Source organism: Acanthopagrus latus, chromosome 15, assembly GCF_904848185.1.
Source record: "Acanthopagrus latus isolate v.2019 chromosome 15, fAcaLat1.1, whole genome shotgun sequence".
NCBI lineage: Eukaryota > Metazoa > Chordata > Actinopteri > Spariformes > Sparidae > Acanthopagrus > Acanthopagrus latus.
The window spans coordinates 11,852,116-11,873,989 of NC_051053.1; the positions used below are offsets into that span (position 1 = coordinate 11,852,116).

The 21,874-nt window shown below is 45.4% G+C and overlaps 1 protein-coding gene across 8 annotated transcripts; it reads left to right on the plus strand.

Annotated features, from left to right (window-relative positions):
• The first annotated feature begins 121 nt into the window (after positions 1–121).
• On the plus strand, positions 122–21,823 carry vit (vitrin). Of its 8 annotated transcripts, XM_037124868.1 has the most exons (24): positions 122–638; positions 5,838–5,929; positions 6,146–6,211; positions 6,705–6,861; positions 6,957–7,090; positions 7,176–7,256; positions 7,538–7,732; positions 8,197–8,238; positions 8,369–8,413; positions 9,298–9,336; positions 9,418–9,468; positions 10,011–10,073; positions 10,596–10,658; positions 12,759–12,833; positions 14,019–14,084; positions 14,545–14,607; positions 16,088–16,150; positions 16,458–16,505; positions 17,091–17,156; positions 17,394–17,541; positions 17,621–17,724; positions 18,552–18,778; positions 19,017–19,530; positions 19,941–21,823. In XM_037124868.1, the coding sequence occupies exons 2-24, from the start codon at positions 5,896–5,898 to the stop codon at positions 20,117–20,119; spliced, it is 2,523 nt and encodes an 840-aa protein (XP_036980763.1). In that variant the 5' UTR covers positions 122–638; positions 5,838–5,895; the 3' UTR covers positions 20,120–21,823. The 8 variants fall into 8 exon arrangements, with proteins under 8 accessions (XP_036980763.1, XP_036980765.1, XP_036980766.1 ...); XM_037124870.1 differs by lacking the exon at positions 14,545–14,607 and having other exon boundaries at positions 19,941–20,119; XM_037124871.1 differs by lacking the exon at positions 10,596–10,658 and having other exon boundaries at positions 19,941–20,119.
• The last annotated feature ends 51 nt before the right edge of the window (positions 21,824–21,874 follow it).

Below are 21,874 nucleotides of genomic sequence, written 5' to 3' on the forward strand. Positions count from 1 at the left end.
GGGCCACAACAGCAGACACGCACACACACACACACACACACACACAGACACACCATAAAGTGAGATGTGACTCGAAGTGTCTGTTTCTCAAAGAGGTGCTGTTTGGTTTATTTGTCGGAGGAGGAGGGGTCGCCCTGGTGTTTGCTCTTAAATTCTCAGTCGGATGACGAGATGAGGGAAGATAATCAGTCAGCTCGGTTTTCCTCCCTTACAGAGAAGATGCCAGCGGGAAAACAAAACAAATCCTCTCCTTGGGCATGTCAGAACTATGACTAATATATTCTTCTGTTCTAAAAAAAATAAAAACATTTAAAAAAAATAAACAGCACAAAAAACATAAGGATGCTTGCCAGATCTCCGCATCCTCTCCTGATGGCCGCGGGTTACAGATCTCCTTCTGCCTGGGTGAAGCGCTCAAGTGCCTGAAGTGGGACGGGCAAAGAGGGGAAACTCTGGCCCCGTCCCGCTCTCCACTTTTAATGAGCGCTCCGATCATGCAGGAGTAAAAGGTCCAGGTGGAACAGTTCAGCGCTCGCACACACGCTCCGCTCGCTTTTCAATGAGAGAGTAAGGACTTTGGGGCGAGAGCTGCGCAGGGAATTACTTTATTTCTACGGAGGACTGTTTCATCTTCTCAGGTAGGTTCACCTTCGATGCTGTACGGAGATGGGGAACTTTGAGAACAGAGCCGCCTCAGCTTCCACACATGAAGAGGCGATTTTGTGACTCTGCTGCTGCGTGGCGTGAATGAGCTCTTACGCGTAATTGCGCGTAATATAAGTCCATTGCGTCTAAGCGAAGTTCAGCACTTCTGCTAACCAGCAGCACATGATTTCTTTATTTATTTATTTATTTATGTATTTCACTTTTTATTAACTTGTTCCCTTTCCAGTTTAAACATCTGCTTCATTTCAGCTGAGCTTGTGAGATTTGACTTTCTGCCCAAATAAGCGCACCGCTGCCTGAGTTCAGTGTTTGTTTTGCTTTCTGTTGATTTTTCCTGTTTTTCTGGTAAACGCTCCGCTTTTCCTCAAGTGACTTTTTCAGCTGAATTCATTCCGCCATGTCATCATCATTCATACTGTCTCCTGTGCACAAATGATCCAGCTTTTATTTTGTTACATTTCGACCAGGTTTGCCATCAGCCCTTATTTTGAAGTGCCTCTTTTGTCAGAACAACAATAAGCAAACCTGAGAGGTGAATTCTTTGGCTTGTACACTGTGTTTGACATTTCTTTGTGTACTCAGTCTGTATGGTTTCGCAGGAGGCTGATTAAGCACAGGTGGTCTCTCCTCAATATGTCCAGCAGCAGGCTGCAGGCTCTGGCTTGCACCGACGCCGGTGCCAAGAATTAAAGTAATTCAGGCAGTTCTGTGCTTTGATAAACAAATACTGTCCTAGCAGCGGCGGCAGCAGCCCCGAAAGGCTACAGAACTGACCCTGTAGAGACATGTTGGCTTCCCTGTGTTGTCTAATCTCTCCGGTGATTCTTCAGTTGGCTTGTTGCTACAACACTTGGCACATCTCACATGCTTACAGTACATTTCTGACACCTGAATGTGGGGATTTAACACTCCCTGGCACACTCTCTCTCTCTCGCTCTCTCTCTCTCTCTCTCTCACACACACACACACACACACACACACACACACACACACACACACACACACACACACAATGGCTGTGTGTAAATACCGCCTCACTACAAGCAAGCCATCGCACAGAAACACTGTGAGTTCAAGGCTGGTCATGATACTCAAATAAGCCTCAGTTACCCTCAACGGGCCAGTCCAGACCAGGAATGTGGGTGCTGCTGAAGCGGAGGCAGATTGAAATACAGTCCTTGTGTTTTGGCGTGAAGCTGCACGGCTCTAAAGATCACTATTACTGATAGAAAAGTGTGTTATCAGTAACTTCTTTCAAACCCTATGGTGCACCCATCACAGGTGTGTGTGGTCTGCCCGTGTTTTTTTTTTTTGTGTGTGTGTGTGCTGGCTTTTTAAATAGGCACAGACAGCTACTGTGCATCCTGTTTGCATTACAGCCACCACATACCAGTGACACTCCTGCCAGGTGTGATGTACAGTACATCCTGCACAGTCGGATCTCTGGTGTTTGCCTGCAGGAGCCGAAATGGAGGAAGAAAAGAAGCTGTGCCTCACGTTATTTCGTTAAAGTAATACACATGGCATGGAGAATGTTACACCCCAAACTGATTTGCGCTTGAATTCCTCGAGCTCTGTGACATGTCTGAGTTGCTGGCTTCAGGGGGCCCCTACGTAGATCCTATCATCTCCTGCAGTAGACGTGAAAGTCGCTTTGCTTACTTTTGTCATGCAGTTTCTCAAAGTTAATTGTCAGAATGTTGACAGTTTGTTTGATTTGTGTCCCCGCCCTGCAGGAACGAGATACTCAGTTTGGTTAAAAAATAAAGAGGCCAGCTGTAAACTGCGCCCTGGGTACAACCCATGCTTTATCTACACTTCATCACCGGTGTCTGACCCTCCTTGTTTTTGATTTATGGTGGCTGTGGGTGGTGAGTCTCCTCCAAAACACGTGATAAGTTAACACAGATCTCCTTTGCTGCTTGTTTATTTCGGTCCTTCGGTTCGGTGTGTGTGTGTGTGTGTGAGATTGTGTCTCCGTAAGTCCCCTCAGGATCTATTATCTACTGGAGAGGAAACTCCCCAAAGTGTTGTCAAAGGATATCATTTGCCCCATTTTCATTGGTTGGAGAAGGGGGCATTTAGAGGCTCACACGGAGAACACAAATTAAGATGTCTCAAATTGTTGTCTTTTTTTTGGCATGTTTCCTCACTGGAGTCCGTAAAGGAAGGCTTCCTTACGATAGAAGAGGCTCTGCTGTACATGGGGGAACACGGTATTCGCGGTTTAGACTTCCTCGCAGGTGTATGACAGATCAGTTTTGTAGTTTGCATTACCCAGTGAAGCGCGCTGACTCACCTCTCCTGCGCTGCAGGTCTGTCTCCTGCACTGTAGATGTGCGTATCTGTCCCAGCTTGTCCTCCCAGCCTCGGCTTTCTTCCCCCGCGAGGATAAAATTGTAGTCTTGACTGTACAGCCGTGATCTACCTGCCTGCCTGTCAAAGCACAACGCGGTGGAAAAATCATGTCAGTGCTCATGAATGTCAGATAAAAATGCGGAGCCGGATTAGGGAAAGTCCTGCCACTGCCAACTGGATCTCGATTTATTTTTACCTTGACGTGATATGCTCTATTCGCAGCGTGTTCATCCTGAAACGGTTTGGTAAACAAAGGAGCAGCTCGTACACACTTCCTTACAAACAGCCTGGCAGGAGTGTGATGCTTAATACCAGAGTGAAGATCCAGCGCATGATGCTGTGGTTGAGAACAGGGGTTCCCTCCACTGGGAGGATTTTATCTTAAGGAATCCCCTCTGATTTTCAATGTTAGGCTTTACTGTCAATTAAACAATGATCACTGTAAATTACAGACAAACTCAGACTCACATTTGTTTCCTTGTTGTTATATCTCCCCTAAAAATGGCATGAATGAAAGTTAAAATATTTCATTCATCCACTCTTGTTGTCATCCGCTTTCTTGTTACATTAGATGGAAATATAAATATTATCTGTACAATACATAGGAATCATTGTAGATTAGCAAAAACACTGGTAACAGGCAAACAGCTAGTCTGGCGATGTCAAAGGTTTAAAGAAAATCTGACTGCTGGAAGCCTTTAAAGCTGGTGGGAAAAAGTCAGTTTAATCCGTTTAAAAACTAAAGTGTCATGAAACATGTGGTGGTATTTTGTGGGGTTATGAGCCAAACTATTTCTTGGCGAGAAACAGTGAATTCCTGGGGTCTCGTCGTCACGGTGAGGTTACCAGACAACCTGCGGAGGCTGCAGCAGGTCACTGCATCCCGCCAACTGATACAGTGCACATAACCTCCCTCCCAACACAAACTGCTGTTTTACCCTTTGTTTTTATAATCAGATCAAAGAATGCAATGTGTTAATTAGTGAGCTAACAAGGTGCTGGTAGGCAGGTTTTGTTACCCTCAAACAGTCATTGTGCTAAGCCACGCTAAACAGTTACTAGGCCTAGCTTCATAATTGGCATGCATGATTGATTTCTTTTATTTTTTGTGTCATTCACAAAGTGCCCAACTCGCGTCGGACGTCAAGACACCAAAAGTTATGGTTGCAGCAGTCAGACATTTCAATTTGTCACAAAATTACGCGTTGTTTTGCAGCTCAGTCTTGAAGAAAATATTCTGCCATGCTTGACAAACAAAATCATTAAAAAAAAAGGTTCCCTCCCTGAGGCACAGCTCATAATCATGTACACAAATGACACAATATATCATCAGACAAAAGTGTTTTCAGTCATTTTGTCATATAACTCTCATCAACAAAGCAAATAAGTGGATTTCCTTTAATGAGTCTGTTTCTGTGATTGTTTGCCAGACAGATGATTTTAATTTGGAGAGGGTGTGAAATTCCACGTCCCGCTTTGTGTTCTGCTGAATGACTGAATGATGTTACGTGACGATTAAACTCTGGTATGTGTAACTTTGCTCTCACGCAGTTACAGTCAATGAAGTTAAAAACACAATAAAGCCAATTCTTTATCGCTGTGCTCTTTGTTATCCAGGGAGGAAGACTGGGCTCTTTTTTTTAAGGAACTCTCTCAACATATTTACACACATTCAAACCTGACAATGGCTCAGCACAACTATAGCCTGATCTGCTGGACACTCAGCAGCTCACTGGCGCTGCTAGAGTCTGAAGGCCTTGCTCAAGGGCACGGTAGCTGTATCGAGGAAAAGGGGCTGTTACTCTCCTGGGTTTACTCTCCTCCTTACTCTTCTGGTTACAAACCCATCGTAACAGTCTGAACTGCATCACACCCGACCCTGCCTGGGAGGTCGCTGTATGATCACATGATCGGGCTGAACCTGCCGGTGTGTGGTGGCAGTGACATCCACCGCCATCGTGGGCGGTGCAGCATTCCTCCGTTAACAGCGAGGCTTCAGTCGTCACCTCCACAGTCAGGAGCTCCATCCCACTGGCTCGGCGCGGAGCAGGACTGGAGCAGATCTCTGGCCCAGACTGTGATGCAGTAGTTATCAGCGGTGCTATCATTACTACAGCAGGAGCTGCAGTGTCTGGAATGACGTCTCGGCGGCCTGGCTTCTGTTCTTGTTAACACAGGCTTCAAGACTCTGATTTATGTCTTTACATGGGTATAAATTGGATGCGAATGACAGAGGCAGAAAGGCATTTTCCCTGTCTAGTGTAAACAGACTGTGTTTCAAACGGGGATCCACCTTGAAGTGGTTGTCGGTGTCAAACAAACAATCTGATTGAACACAGGTCCCCGTTCCCTACACATTAAATTACGTGTGTGGGTGCTCTCTAATTGAGTCTGGCTCCATAGATAGACGGGCGACTCGTACGTAAAGATTCGTCTCAGAGTCCAGATGTTCACAGCGGGGCTCCTGATTGGGAAATACTTTTTAGAGTTTAGTAATCCGTTGAATTGAGGGGATATACGATCCTGAAGAGAAAAAAAAAGTTGCGAAGAACTTGAGTTACAGTCCTGGTTTAAAATGTTTCAGTGGCCACATGAGTTTTGCAGTGGCTGGAAGAGCTCCACACTTTCTCTCCTATTTATCTGAAAAAGTCTTTCTCAGTGGCACAAAGTCGACTTTGTCTTGTTAACAGCTGATGCTACAGCATACGTCACATTTAGAAGCATTGAGCAAAGTGTCCAAAGTCGCTTTCAGGAAACAGGAAATGGGTTTCAGGGGGCGAGACAGTGAGATTCTGCTCCTCTCCTCTCTCTAGGGTTAGGAGGTTACACAAGGACATCTGGCTGACCTGCTGAACCAGCACACCACCCATCATGAACGGAACATCGCTCACTACCATCTGCCTCGGTGAGCCTGACCCCCTCCTCCCCAAGTCTGTCCGTCTCCCTGCAGGAACACGCTGCTTCAAAATACATCATCCTCTGGGCCTTGTCTCCTTCAGAATCAATCTCCTTTACATTCTCGCCACCCTTTGTCACAGAGGTCTTGCGTGTACAGTAAACACCCTGATGATTGTGTTACTTTGTCTGCTATTATGTGAAACGCCCTCTGCCTCACCCACAGCGCTCCTCCTGTCCTGTGCTTGCGGGGCCAAGCCTAACGGATCAAAGAACAAGAAGCCAAAGCAAGGTAGACATCATCGCCGGCAAGCCTGTAATCTGTCAGTCACTGTGGTATAGACTCCACTGCAGTCGCAGAACAATGTTGAATTTCCAAATCACTTCATCACGTAAAGCTGTCAGTGTTTATATAGGCTGTAAACGGAGACATAAAGCTTATGCTGAGATTAGATGTCTTATGATGAAAGAGACACTTTCTGCATTTGCTGGCCAAAAGCTTTCTAGACGTTAGTGGCTGAAAAGTGAATTTCCCTTCCCTGGTCTTAGTTAGTCTTAACTAACAATTATCATCATTATCAATTGTTCCGCTCATTACTTTCTCTAACCCCAGCTGACAACCAACACATTAATAGTTGCAGCTCTAGCTGTGATCAAATTGCTTGTTTTATCTGACCAACTTAAACAGAACCAGCTGGCTACTGCATAACGCAAAGGAAAGCAACAAATACTCACATTTAAGAATCTGAACCATCTCGCTATTCTTCTTCTTCTTTCCTCCACAGTCGTTCCAGCCATCGAGTGTGACGTCAGGGCAGGAAAGATCAATCTCCCAGAGTTCATAGTTAAATGTCCCGCGCACTGCAAGGAGACAAAGCAGCAGGTCTACGGGACAGGCGTGTTCGCCTCCATCTCCAGCATCTGCAACGCAGCCATCCACAGGTTAACAGAGGACTGACAAATGTCAAATGGAATCAGCATGGCACTCAGAGTTGCCTTTTACCTGTTATATTTGATTTCAAATGTTGTGTCCACAGCGGCATCATCACCAACACGGGAGGGAAGGTGATCGTGAGGAAGATGGCCGGCCAGAACATCTACAAAGGCAGCAACTCAAACGGAGTGCGCTCCCTGTCTCTGCCTAAGTGGAGGGAGTCGTTTGTTGTCTCAGGTATCAGTGACGAAGTAAACGATGTTAAACACACATGGCTTTAGACTTGGCCCTCCAACTGACAGCTGGCTCCATTGTGTTTCAGTGGGGAAGCCCAAGAAAGGAGTGATCTACCCGTCCACTCTGGACTATGTCCCTTCAAGACCGACCTACGTGAAGACAACTGGTGAGAGCAGGATGCTTTAGTGAATTACATTTAGCTTTAACCCAAACCTCTCGACATGTTTTGGCCCACAATTCACCACATCGGTGCACTCTGGGGACCAGAGATTACTAAACAGACGTCCCTGCGCTTGACTCCAGCACGTCTAACTTCGCTCACGAGGAGTCTGAGCGCTTTAGTCTGGTGAAGAATGTCAAGAATGCATTACTACACAGTTGTTACTGTAGACACTCTTCCCCTCCATCCATCCGTCTTGTACACCTTCATCTGTCGTCTCCCTTCAGGTCAAAAGGAGGCCAAACCCCCTGCGGCCACCACAGCGCTTCCTATGACAACAACGCCTGAACCCACCACTACCACAACACCTGAACCCACCACCACCACCACCACACCGGCTCCCACCACCACCACCACTACACCTCCACCACCGCCCACTACCACCAAAGCTCGAGCTGCGGTCCACAAAGTCAGGGATGCAGGTGAATCAAACATAACTCATTCTTGAATACATACATGCATACGGTCCTTCTTCTCAGTCAATGGATCCATGTATGTTACGTGGAGGATTGTGTATTCAGGATGCCGTTAATGATCCAGTAATACCGATCCACACAATAGATCCACTGCAGCCATCGTGCCGCCTCGCTGACGTCTCACTAACATTAGCGGCTTGTAACTAGAATTCCTGTTTGCCAGAACAAGCTTTCATTTGTGTGACGCTCAGTGATGAAGACGAATGATTGCAGCTGCTAATTACAAGTCACAACTGCAATCATGACAAATTGCGGCGGCTCTCTGATGAGAGTTACAGTGCGGCTCAGTCATTCGACCGGATGACTGGCTCGACTGTACACTTGATCACCAGACCGTTCATCACTCTTATTAAATGAAAAAAAACATTATCAGGCGGCAATCACTGAGTCATCTGCCCTGTTTTGGATAGAAATGTGGCTACAGCGAGCAGACAATGCTGCAGTATCTCAAGGTATGTGCGTACAGGAGATGGGCTGTGTGCCAGACAACCACCCGACCGAATCTCTCTCCTTCATTTTTCTGTAACATTACTCTCTCCCCTCTCCGTATTGGCCACCCCCATTTGTCTTTCTTCTATCTAGGCAACAGTCACCCATACCTTGCCTCTGTGGCAGCCGCAAGTTCAAGTAAGTGGAGCAGAGCAAACAGAAGTCAACACTGGGGTGATTTTGGTTTTCTGGGAGGGGGGTTTGGGGTGGCATGAGGTGGTGCAGGGGTGTTGCTTTACACTGGGATGTGCAGAAGCATGAGTTTATATAAAGGGTGCACCAGGATTCATTATGTGTGTTGTGTATTAAAGGAGACATATTGTGCTCATTTTTCAGGATCATAACTTTAGGTTGGGGTTACTACTTGAATAGGGTTACATGTGTTAATGCTCAAAAGACACACTGGTTTTTCTCATTCTGTCCAGTACCTTTAGCACCTGTCTCTTTAAGGCCGCCTGCTCCATGGAATATCCAGTCTGCTCTGATTGGTCAGCTTGCACAGGCCTGAGCCAGCAGTGCTAAAGACAACAGAGCAGCTTTCTGCTAAATAAATTCTTAGTTGCCACTTTAGCCGTAAGGAGTAAATTAAGCTAATGTGTGACATGGTTTTTAACTTTCAAGTTCTTTTTACATGCAAAAGAACATGTATAAAACACTGAGGGAGAAATAAAAAAAAAATAAAATAAAGCACAATAGGTCTCCTTTAAAAGTGGTCATATTTATCAAGGTCCAATTTGTAAGGAAGTTGATGTTTGAGTCTTATTCTTAAATCATGAAATACTGATCCTTTGGGGCGCCACCCCAAGTCTTACAAATTGGACCTTTAAAGCAGGATTGTCTTTATCGACGGCACAACCTTTGCCTTCATTAGTGGAATCACTTCCTTTTAAGCCAACAACTTAAAACAGTAAAGCCATGACTCGGGCTGTTGGTTTTTACAAGATTCAAAATTTGATTCAAAATTTGCATCCACATTTTTGTCAAAATGTGCCCACACTCTCTTACTCTCGATATTGGTATAGGGAAGGCACAGAGTGGTCAAGGAAAAGGCTTCAGCCAAGGTATGTCAACACTCTCACTGATTCTGCAGCTCTTATAAAGTCCTGATTCAAGCTGAACTAAACCGTGGCATTTCTTCAAAGTATTCAGAGGGGGTGCCCATCCGAATAGATACCCACAGCGTGCCAGTGCAGGTAAACCAAGCCACAATCGTCCATCTGTCTGTTTTTTTTTCATTCTTGCATTTCAAAGAGATTGTCTGAACATCTGCCCGTATCTCTACCTTTCTTTTGTACTGATACACAAACTCTGCATGGTATTTCTGCTCTTTATGTGCACAGCTGCTATAAAACCCTTTTTACTAGTCTGCTAACACAGGGCCGGACCAGATTATTCTGTAGAAGCCCGACATCTGTTCTGTTGTCTTTCAAGTAAAATACCATCACCTGACTCACGAGATTCTGCTACGTTAACTCTGTTTTACAGTAGCGAGTATTTATTGACCTCTTCCCTTGTATTTGCTGTAATACCTCACTGAGAGTGAGTCTTTAACAAGAGCCTGCAGCTGGTATCATTTACACTCTCTCCATTACAAAATGAACGCCTTGTTTTATTGTGGAATTTGTTGAGGTCACCATACAATAGGTAATACTGACCTCTTACCTGCCAGCTCAGATAGACAGCTGAATATTATTTGACGTTGTCTCACACGTTTGTCTATAAATCTTCGTCCCAGGTCTGCGCAGGCCCGAGGCAGGGTCGGCTATCAGGAGGCCGCCATCCTCTCCAGTTGGCCCAGGTCAGCCTCATCACCAACGCACACACACACAAATCAGAGTAACAACCTGGTAGACATGGTGGGACAGACAGGGAATGTGGGTCATGGGGACTCTGTTGGAACAAGAATCCAGGAGACTGCTGTAAGTCTGACCCTCGTATCCGCACCCATAAGCCCCTGTGATCTCCACCCCAGGGTCGCCGCTAATCCACTCCATCAAGCATCTCGGCTAACATTCCTTTCACGATAACCGCTGTTCTCTGTCATCGGGCACGTCCTCCTATTCATGTTTTCATTCTTGCGAGATGAAAAGAGGCAAATGAAGCCAAGTTAAGGCCTATTAATATGCCCAGCAGATATCCTTTTGTATTTGATATCATGCTGCGCACAAAAACCACTTCAGCTTCTCCTAAAGCTAAACAGCTGCGCTGCATTTGTGGATGGAACCCCCAACCTGAAGCTCTCCTCTCCTCTGCCTCCCTCTCTTTTCCCTTTTTTTTCTCCCTCTTACCCTATCTGCCTGTTTCTCATTGCTACAAACAGCTTTGAACAGGGTTCAGCCGGCCCCACCCGAGCGGACTCCGACCATGAGCCAGTCCAACCCCGGTAAGTATCTCCAGATCTTAAGCGGGAGCCGTCGAACTATACCAGCAGGCACTCTCGCTGACGCCGAGAAGGAGAGACTGATCTGATCAAACGGGGGGGAAACTAGGGCAGTAAAACCCTGGTTGAAATGTTTTATAAAGCAGCACTAATGTTTACCCTCTGTGGATGCTGTGGTTCAACGCCTGGCCATCCTCTGTAAACGGCGGGCAGAGGTACAATTACGTCTTTCACCGTACCCGACCTCACAAAATGAGCCGTGAGTATGTAGACGGGCCTCAGAGATGAGCGACGATGCGATATCAGCGTCTAGGATTCATCTTGTGCCGTATCGCCACTCTTCTGAGAGACAGCAGCCGACTCTCAACGTCCTCCTTAAGATAAGACCACGATGAGAAACGCGCTCTGTCAGTGCTCTAATAACATCTTATGACAGATTCCCATCTGGTCGGGCCTCGGTGCCTCCCTTGTAAATGTTCGCAGCGAGGGAGAGGGGGATGAAAGCAGCAGCACCAAGTGGCCCGGTGCTGCTCCCACAGAGCCGCCCTGCGTGACCCAGTCCACAGCGCAGCAGGATCTGGGTCCACTCTGCAGCCTGTCAAGAATAGAAAGCTCTCGCCTCGCAAACCAGGCTAGGTTTGGCTCGCCGAGGAAGGCGCTTCTGTTTTTTGCTTCTGTGGAATGCGAAACCATAGCTTCCTAAAATTAGACAGAACTATATCTGTTTAAATGACGGCTGATCTGATGATATGATTCCTGAAACGCGATGTTTTTGCTGGGGCTTAAGTGTGTGAAGCATCAGACCAGTGCAGAGAGCAGCGTTTCCCATTGGCAGCTTGTGAAAAATACAGTTATACTTTATTGATCGCCTTAGGGAAATTCTTTATGCTTGAGGTGGGAGGTCAGAGGTCAGGATCACATACACTGCAACGCCCCTAGAGCCAGCAGGGATTCTGTGTCTTTTTCTCAAGGACACTCCAGCAGGTTGGATGCTTGCCGACGTTGGAGTTTTGAACTCTGATTTATGAGTTGAAGGGTTTCCTCCACGGTCGCTTTGCCACTCCACTGCCCCAAACAGATGTTCCGATTTATTGCTCAGCTCTCTGGAAGTGTCACGATCCGGTTAAGCCTCGCATTTGTGATGAGTTTCGTGACAACCCTCTGTAAAAGAGAGTGTCTGTGCTGGTGTGAAAACGCAATCAAACTTGTTTTGTGACTTTCAGAGAAACGTTACGTCTCCTACTGACAAATTGCAGAATGAGCTCCAGCCGAAGGTGAGGATCAGCATCCCCGATCCAGCTCTGACCTTGTGGCCGCGGTGATCACTGAAGTGGCAGTGATCGGGAGAGTTAAACCCAATCCTTTTAAAGCACCTGTTTCTTCAGAAAAAAACAACACTACTGTCTGCTGTATAGTGCTGGGCCTTTTGACCAGCAGCACATAGGGCTAATCTCTACGTCCTACTATCTACACTGTCCCTGGTTTGACACCAACTTTAAAATAATACTCCCACGCTTCGCTGAGCCGCTGACTGGGCTCTCCCAGCCCGTCCTGGTCAACAAAGGCCCTGCTCACTAGCTGCAACTGGATGGGAACCTCAGAGCCCGGGCTGTGTGTTTGTGTAAGCTACCCGTCCACCACAGGGAGGGGTTAACTGAAGTGTGTTGTCACGACTCAGTCAGTTTAGACAGATGTAATGCGCTGTTATGGTTTTGCTCAGCTGTTTGGGCTTCTACTGTTCAATCAGAGTTCGATTCATGGCGATTAAATTGCCAGATTGTTTTTTTCCACGTTATAAGTTAAAGGTCTGTAATGCCAAGAGGAAAAGGTGGAGGACAGAAAGGTGAGAGCACATTCTCAGAAAGCTGTGCTTCCTCTGCCTCTCTACCCTGCAGGTAAAACAAGCGAGACTTCTCTAAAACTACCTCCAGCCACTCAGTCACTGTCTGTCTGAGTGACTACTGTATGTTCGGTGTCTGACTCGAGGCTGAACATCTTGTGCATACCCCACTAATAACGTGGCTACAGGTTTAGTGGAGGTCACAAGTATGCTCCTCCTCGACGCTTGTGCTGAACACAGCTTTCTAATCTTCTCCTGCACAGCTTTTCCCAGAAGGGACTGGGCCCCCCCTAACTTTCCTCGCCCTGATTGGTTTCCTGGAGCTCGACAACCAGCAGGTACAACACGGACCATCTCTCTTTCGCGATTCATGAACATATTCTAATTTAAATGCAAGTTATTTTCTGTAATGTTCAAATTTACCAGAGATTAGAAAAAGATAATTGCATGGGCGCAGTGTTTGTAATATGATGAGGTAGGTGTTGGATTTTGAACTTTTAATTTGGTAGTCCAATGGCAACTTTGTGGCCCCATAAACAAAGTATTGTTTTTCTGAATTCTCAATCACTGTATAAACACAAACAGTTTAATTAGAGTTTGTTCCATCTCATAGCGTGATCTTTAGTGATCAACGTCTGGGACTTGTCTGAAAACAGGAAGAAAATAACAAAAAATAAATTATAACATGGTCATCATCTGACAAAATCAAAGTCTCAGAAAGTCCTAAGATCCCAAATTAATTCAGAAAAGGGTTGTTATTTACACCATCAAAACCCGGTGGAGCTTAGCAGGTTGATTTTATGTTTTTGTTTTCAGTTTGTTAACATTTTACATCAAGTCAAGTCATCAGTGTTTTGGAGACTATAAAACTTCTCTTGACTTTACAACGGCATGGGTGTGACTAGAAAATGACTGAATTTCAATTTTGTTCCTTAAGCCTCTACTTTAAGTCTGTCAAAACCGGACGAGTTTACAGCCATGCTAGCAGCTATGCTTCAAGCTAAATGCTAACATTAGCTACCACGTTTACAAAGATGGATGTATTCAGAGGAAATCCTTCTTGTAATACATCCATGGTGCACAAAGACAATGCTAACATAGTGCAAGTGTAGTCTTTACCATGTTTGCCATCTTAGTTTACCGTGTTAGCATGGTAAAATTTGCTAATTAGCACTAAATACAAAATGGCTTATGGGAATGTCGTTAGTTTAAGGCAACATGAAGCACCCTAAAGGCTCATTTATGCTCCATTCATGTAAAAAAATGAATATCTCCATCTCAAAACGTTGGGGTCAAATCGGTCTCGCACAGACCTTGGCCTTTGCTTCGCCACCATCCAGATACAGACCAGCGCTCCATTGGTCTGCATCTGTAAGCTTTCAGGAAACTGAATAACAGAAATATGGATGGAACGAACGCAGAGTGATAGAAGGATCCATCCACAACCAACGTTGAGCATAAATGAGCCTTAAATGTAAGCTCTGTAGTTGCTAATGCCTCCACCTTCTCTGCCGTACATTCAGATGTTAGTTACGCAGCTCCGGACTCGGGATACACGTGGAGTGAGACGGACACCTCTGAGGTTACAGGTAAGTCAGACTCCCCTCGAAAGGCAACACAACACGACAGCTCGGTGTGCGCTGGCCTTCTTCACAGCGCCAGGTCGCCACACCTCGTATCACACTATGTCGCATGCACAAACACAGCATGCTCGTGTGACTGATACAGATGAGTATCTGCTGACCATGCATGTGTTGAATTGTCTCCATCTGTGAGTACATGCAATGTGTCTCTCAGGATGTTGTGTGTACATGCCATCTGCCTGCCATATGAGAGATTCCTGTGAAGTGTGCGAGAGAAGAGCGTAGGGCAGGTCTATTGTGTGTGCACGTGTGTGAGGTGATGATACTGAGCACCGCCGACATTTCCGCCGGTCTGGGATTGGTCGCCGAGAAGAACCTGCGACCAATCGCAACCGTGGAAATGCGTGCTTGTCCCTCTGAAGTTCGTTGTGGGAATACTAATGGGTTTCAAAACATCCTCCTCTAGCTTGGGATCACAGGCCTGATATCTCAGAATATGAGCGCTGGTTTTATAACTATGGACCATACCGTAAGTATCTATTTTATTCATTGGGAAACTAACAAGTCTTGGGGTTCAGGTTTAATGTTTGCATATGGACGGACTGTGATTCTGTTTATGTCAAAAAACCTGTTTTCTCTCAGCAACGCAAAAATTCCCAGACATGACCACACGCACATGTTCCCGTTTTATTTTCTGACACAGACATACTTGGGTTTGTTTCTTGTTTAATTTAGTTTTTAAATGAAAGGGGACTGTGTCACTTTGACGTCTGAGGTGAGATTTCCCTGGCGTATCACCGTCCTACATAAACGCTGCCTTATTCAATCACTTACATGAAAAGTATGCCTTAAATCACATTAAAATCATTATAAGCAGTAAAAGGAACATAATGCTTGTGACACTTAAAGGAATAGTCCAACAGTTTCGAAAAATGCTCTCATGTGCATTCTTACTGAGTTAAATGACAATTTACTCTCACGTTGGTCTTGTATCAACATGAAGCTATAGCCAACAACCACTTAGCTTAGCTTAGCACAAAGATTGGAAATGGGGAAAGTAGTAAAAGTTAGCTTGTACATTTCAATTTTTGTGCAAATTTAACAAAAGAGACAAGGTATTAACAAGCTAATAACAAGTTTATTAATGAGCTTTACACAGCATGTGCTCAGGCTGCACAGTGAAAGCAGCAAGTTAGTCGAGAAGCTTCAGCAGCGCTTACATAGTCTTGAGTCTAGGTTATGTCTACACACAATATGTGAAGGGGTACAGCATCGGGTGTTGGTCATTATATGTCATTATGACATACGTCATTCTGTGTGTTTTGACAGGGCCAAACACACAATCACTGCAGTATGAAATGGAGTTTAAGCATAAAATTACACATAAGACGGGGGCTCAAAGCGCCGAACTGCAACAGCTGCACTGATTGAAATGAAAACATATCTGTTCTGTCAGACATGCAAACACTGAAAAACAGAGCCTCTAGAGGACGATCCACGCTAGCAGCTCCCCCCTGCTTCTGGTTCTTGATGCTAAGCTAGGCTAATCACCTCCTGGTTCAAGCTCAGTTAGATGAGCGATGTCAATCTTCTCATCTATCCCTCAGCAAGAAGAAGGCAAATAGGCCATAATTGTTTTCCCCCGAAAAATGTTCAAGAAAGGATTTCACATTTGAATTGGTTTTTAGTCACAGCCATCACACAAAAAAAATGCAAACCAGTTACAACATGGCCCACTGACAAGACAGAAAAAGGGCACTCTCAGATTACAGGCCATGGTTCCACTTGTTTGACGACACGGCCGAGCCACCAAAAATCTAAGTAGAAGGGACATGGTTTTAAGAGGCGAGTGGCTGAGCCGTTTCCAGCGCGCACCACAGAGGCACCGCCAACACAACACCAGTGAAACATGGAGCCGGAGCAGCAGGCTGTAATGCCATGGTGTGTTCACATTAATTTCAAATGTGTCATGTGTCGCTGTCTATCACCACTGATGTCTTTACTCATAGTGCCTCGCTCCACTGACTCAGATGGCAACCGTAGAGTGCCACTGGATACCACCCATACTAGAGGTGAGCAGTGGTTACCATGGATACAAACACCTCTTTGTGTCCTGCTGTGAGACATCAGATTGGACACAACACATTTCACTGCAAACTTCACTCAGACCAGTGTTCTGTCTTTTGCCTCTGCTATTCACTACATGCTGCTTTAACTTTCTGAATTATGAGCAAAGCTGAAGAAAAAAAAATCACATTTCCCATTTAAGAAGAAGAAAGCTTGTTTTGTGTGCAGCCATAATGATGGATGATATTAGTAGCTTGCTGCTCTGTAGTAGAGATGTGCTAATGCTGAGCCTCTATGATATCATCCATGCAGTGGAGCCGGTGGACACCTGGAAGCCCGAAGTAAATCTTTATGAATCAGGTGAGATAGCTTGCACTGCCCTCCAAACGAGTCGCTTTGCCAGTAAGTCCTCAGCTCTGACTGTAAGTACGAACCAAACCAAGGTTACCCAGGGAAAAGGCATCTGTGTTTCTGCTCAGCCTGTAATTGCAGGGCTTCAGAGTCTAAAGTCAAATGGCATGGGTTTTCTGGAGGGTAAAATCAGTTCCTGTTTGGCGTTGTTTTTGCCACAACAAATGCTGGCTAGGGTTTGGGATCTATGGAAAGCGGACAGCTGCACATGCGCCGTGCTCTGTGGAATTTTTTTTAACCAAACTTTCATGTTGATTCCACAAAAGTGGTTTGCTTCGTGGTAAGAAAATAAAATAAAAAAAAAAAAAATCTAGGGCGATGTATTTCCATGACAACACACAATGTGATTGAATTGCCCCAGATGGTGGAAAGGCATACTTTTAATTTTAGAGTGCGTTTGTCGAGGATTATTATAGGACACAGACAACTCTCAGAAATGCATGAAAGTGTCCTCATTAAATTTAAGGCTTAAAGAGTAGATTTCAGCAGAATAGTGAAATTCTGCTTTGATTGTGTGTGTTTCTGGATTTTCAGGCTTTAACGTGAGAGAACAGGAACCTGTACCCAGAGCACCGGAGCCCGTGTCACAGGGAGACCCCAGTAAGCCCCTCATACTTCTTTAAAGCCACTAAGAGTAGAACTTACATTTCATTACTGTATCCGTCAGATTATTAAATATGGCCGAATCCTGGTGAAAACTGGTGCAGACTTTTCTTTTTTTTAATGTGCTGCGCTGAAACCTGTGGTGAGTATTAAAGGGGCCTTGTAGATTTTGCTCTGTAAACGACGACGGTCATGTTTACATTGGGTGTTTCTCAGCTCGTCCCGTTGTTGCAGACTGTAAGGTGGACCTGGCCTTCCTGATGGACGGGAGCTGGAGCATCGGGAAGAGGCGCTTTAAAATCCAGAAGGACTTCCTGTCTGACGTGGCTCAGGCCATCAACGTGGGTGTGGCCGGACCCATGATGGGCATCATCCAATACGGGTAACCTCACTGAACCTCACTTAAGTGACTGTGCACCATTTTTAGATGAGAAAACATAATGCGGTTGTTTTGTCCGAAGGGATGACCCCGTGACAGAGCTCAGTCTGAAGTCGTACACCAACTCCAGAGAGGTGAAGTCGGCCGTGGATAAGATCGTGCAGAAGGGAGGCCTCTCCAATGTGGGTGAGTGACCCGCTGTCAGCGACCAGCTACAGTAAATGCCTACAAACGCAAGTGTGAAAGTGAAACGGCTGCAATTATCGCATGGTTTACTGCCCAGGCACATTTTCACATGCAAGGATGGTATTAAATCTAAATTTGCTGCGAGACACTGTTTGCTAAATTACAGTCTTCTTTCCGTAAGCCGTGTTTTTCCTGTGCTCTAACCAAAAAGCATTTGGTTTTACCAGCCCGTGGGGGTCAGCTTTCTGAAGGCAAGTGCTGTTTTTTTCCGCTCCGGTTGGTGCGTCAGCATGCATCCACCGCCACATGTGTCTTTATGACATGCTAAATTTTGCATTCACGTACAAATAGTGTTGTTTGCGTTTGCCCAGAAGCGCTCTCTAATCAGACAAAGCGTAAGTGGTTGTAAAAACCCTCTGTAGTCCCCAACAGAGCCTCTCCTGTGCTGCCATCATTTAGACCACCAGCAAGACTTTGACAGATTAAATGATAGGATGTCACTATTTTTGTTATGATATACAGTTAAATGCACTTAATATAGAGAGGTACAAAGTGCACAAGCTGCAGTGTGACGTTTTTATGTGGCCCTCTGTTGGATGTGCATAATGAGCACTTTCAAACGCAAATTTTTTCCATGTGTGTTTTTGTTGTATTTCTTATCCGACAGTCAGTTTGTATTTTTGTTCATCTGTTGAGTAAGAGCTTTGGTTCTACTCCCTCGACTATCTTTATCTAAATGCATTCCTGCGTCGCAGCCACAGACTTGGATTTAGTGGACTGTAGCATCTTTATAACCTTCTCCCTGGCGCCCCCTGGTGCCCTGACAGGAAAGGCCCTGACCTACATCAACAGGCAGTACTTCAGTGATGCCAATGGTAACCGTGGAGGAGCTCCCAACGTGGCTGTGGTGCTGGTGGACGGCTGGCCCACAGACAAGGTGGAGGAGGCGTCTCGGCTCGCTCGGGAGTCCGGCATCAACATATTCTTCGTCACCATCGAGGGCCCTGACGAGAGCGAGAAAGCGAACCTGGTTGAGACCAACTTTGTTGACAAGGTGGAGTATCATCACAACAATGTGTTGGTTCCTCCATCAGAGCAGTTTAAAACACATCTGGGACCAATGTGCAGAGGCCTTGTCCTCGCTGCAGCGGCCCCGATTTCTAGTCTGACCTGCAGCCATTTGCTGTGTGTCATCCCACGGCTCTCTCATCCCGTTTCCTGTCATATCTCAAGCTGTCTGGTAAATAAAACGTCATGAAAAGAAAAAACAAAGTGTGTCCTTCCCTCCACAGGCTGTGTGTCGGACAAATGGCTTCTACTCTCTGCCTGTGAACAGCTGGTTTGCTCTGAGGAAGGCCGTGCAGCCCCTGGTGAAGAGGGTGTGTGACACAGACCGCCTGTTGTGCAGCAAAACCTGCCTCAACGCTAACGACATCGCCTTTGTCATTGATGGGTCCAGCAGCGTGGGAACCGGCAACTTCCGCACTGTGCTGGAGTTTGTGGCCAACGTCACGCGAGAGTTTGAGATCTCCGACACGGACACACGGGTCGGGGCCGTGCAGTACACCTACGAGCAGAGGCTGGAGTTCGGCTTCGGCCAGTACAACAACAAAGGCGAGCTGCTCAACGCCATCAAACGCATCAACTACTGGAGTGGCGGGACCAGCACCGGTGCCGCCATCACCTTCGCCGCAGATCAGCTCTTCAGCAAATCCAAACCCAACAAGCGCAAGATCATGATCGTCATCACGGATGGGCGCTCCTACGACGACGTCAGGGTACCTGCACTGGCCGTCCAGAGCCAAGGTCAGAGGTCAACCTTGACAAAATCTGAAAAATGAGGAGATTTTAGGCAGATATGGTCATGCTAAGCAGTGACTATGCTTTAGCTTTTTTAAAGCATTAAATACAATAAAAATTAGATTACTTGAGATCCTTAACAGTTAAAGGTTTGGAAAATAAATTCAGTCATTGAACCATTTTTTCTATGAGAGAGATGATTTAGGGTGATCTGTTCCTTTAAGATGGAGGCGTTTTATTTTGTTCTGGGAACCAGGTGCACTAAAATTTTTAAATCAAAGTGGCATTTCCAAGTTCAAAGTGTACTTAATATTATTATACACAAAGTTGCTTCCTCCACAGTAAGGTGTCATGCAGTGTTTGATGTGACAAACTTACGTGAGGTGTGTAATCCGCTGTCCCCTCTTGTGATCTAGGTGTGATCGCCTACTCCATCGGCATTGCCTGGGCTGCCCAGGACGAGCTGGAGTACATCGCCACAGACCCCGACAAAGAGCACTCTTTCTTCGTGGACGAGTTCGACAACCTTTACAAGTTTGTGCCCAAGATCATCCAAAACATCTGCCAAGAGTTCAACTCCCAGCCCCGAAACTGAGGACGGACTGATGGGTGGAGGTGATCCTGGGCCGTCTTAACAGAACACTGATTGTAAATGTGCTCACTCTGTTGCCCAGATGGCGGTGCTGGATTGGCTGCAGTGCCCCATGTTTGAACAGGGAGGGGGTTTGAATTTAGGTGAGGATTGTGGGTTTGGACAAAACAAATCTTTAAGTGAAACAGCATTCGGTCCCCAGAATACAGACGCCGCTAATGGTTTAAAGGTTTGCATACACAGTGATGTGATAACATCTCAGTGCTTACTGTTGTGCCAGTTCTTCTCCGTCGGTGCCATAAAGAAAGAAAAAAAGAGTATCCCCAATCTTTAGCAATGGCACTAATACAGGCTTTATGAGCTGTCACTAAGGGTTTTATTAAAGGAACAGCTCTCCCAAAAATGAAAATTCATTATCTACTCAACCTCATGCTGCTGGAAAGCTGTGGGAAGTTTCGTCATCAACAAAACATTTTTGCAGGTTCACAGTAAAACAGTGCTGCAGCCTTCATTAAATGAAAACGGGGTCCTGAGATCCCATTTTGAATTGAAAAAATGTTATTTAAAACTTCTATAAGCCGTAATCTTAAGTTTAGATGCTAAATTAACAGTGTTATCTGGAACCCAATCTGAAGAGGTTGCACGAGCTCAGCCGCACATCAAGGGTGTGAATAACGTCACCTCAGGATTTCAGTTTAGGATCTTCTGGAGACATGGTCTACACCAGATGAGCTGTATGGAGCCAGCCTACAACATTATTCCCCAGTCTCCTTAAGTTGTTGAGGAGAATGCTGCAACACGTTTCGGTGTGAAGCTTCAGAAGTGTTTAATGAACTACGAGACTTCAACTGACTTTCTATCGGCATCGGGGGTGATTAGATAATGTCTGAGTCTTCGTTTTTGGGTGAAATGTTCCTTTAATGTCCATATATTGTTTACTGATGCCTTTAGATAAGTTATGAACCATTGATCAGGGCAACATTTGTGTTGCCAGGTTGTGAAAGACCCCCCTGGATGGTGTTAGCCCTCCTCAGGCATGATCGTGCATCGTGCAAAATATTCCAGCGCACTGTTTTACCTCTTAACATCTGGGAAAATGCTGAAGAACATAAAATGTGGAGGAGACAAAGGGATTTTTCACAACTTGGAAACCCAAAAGTTGTTCTTAATATAAAGCATTAGTAAATGATTTATCATCAGTAAAGCCCTTAAGTCCGATTTATAAAACCTTTACAGAGTTTGAGAAATGTAGATTTAAAGCATGCCTAGCACTTCCTCTTATGGCTTAACATATTTCATAAACCTAATAATATGGTGCTTTTTTTGTACAGTTCTCTTAGAATCGGTGCATTTTGATCTTCCTAATAGGAGAGATTTGATAGTAGGACATTGTTAAAGTTCCTCTATGGTGCTGACTTTGAGTGGTAGTCGAAATGAGGCTCATGAGCAACCAGCAAGTGGACCTGAAAGGCCAATCAGCAACGCTGGAACAAAGAGGTGGACTTGTGTGAGAAGCAAGAAGGAGCTTGTGTTTCTTAGAGACGAGCGAATGAAAGCAGCTCGTCTCACGATCGCTCTTGTTTTTCTACTAGTGAGGTTGCTTCTAACAGTGCAGGCGTGTCTGTTTTGTTGAAAGCTTATTTATGATTTTCTCCCTGTTATGTCCTGTTTGTACATATGCATATTAAAAGCCTTTCGCTAATAATGTCCAGATAAATTGATCAATATTTTTTTCCTGCAATTTTTAATAAAATAAAG

Excerpts from the sequence above, each read along its gene's own strand:
- vit (XM_037124868.1), top strand. The coding sequence starts at position 5,896 with ATGAACGGAACATCGCTCACTACCATCTGCCTCG. Across the intron at positions 12,834-14,018 it reads TGGAGCTCGACAACCAGCAG|ATGTTAGTTACGCAGCTCCG; the intron begins GTACAACACGGA and ends CCGTACATTCAG. Across the intron at positions 16,151-16,457 it reads GGATACCACCCATACTAGAG|TGGAGCCGGTGGACACCTGG; the intron begins GTGAGCAGTGGT and ends TCATCCATGCAG.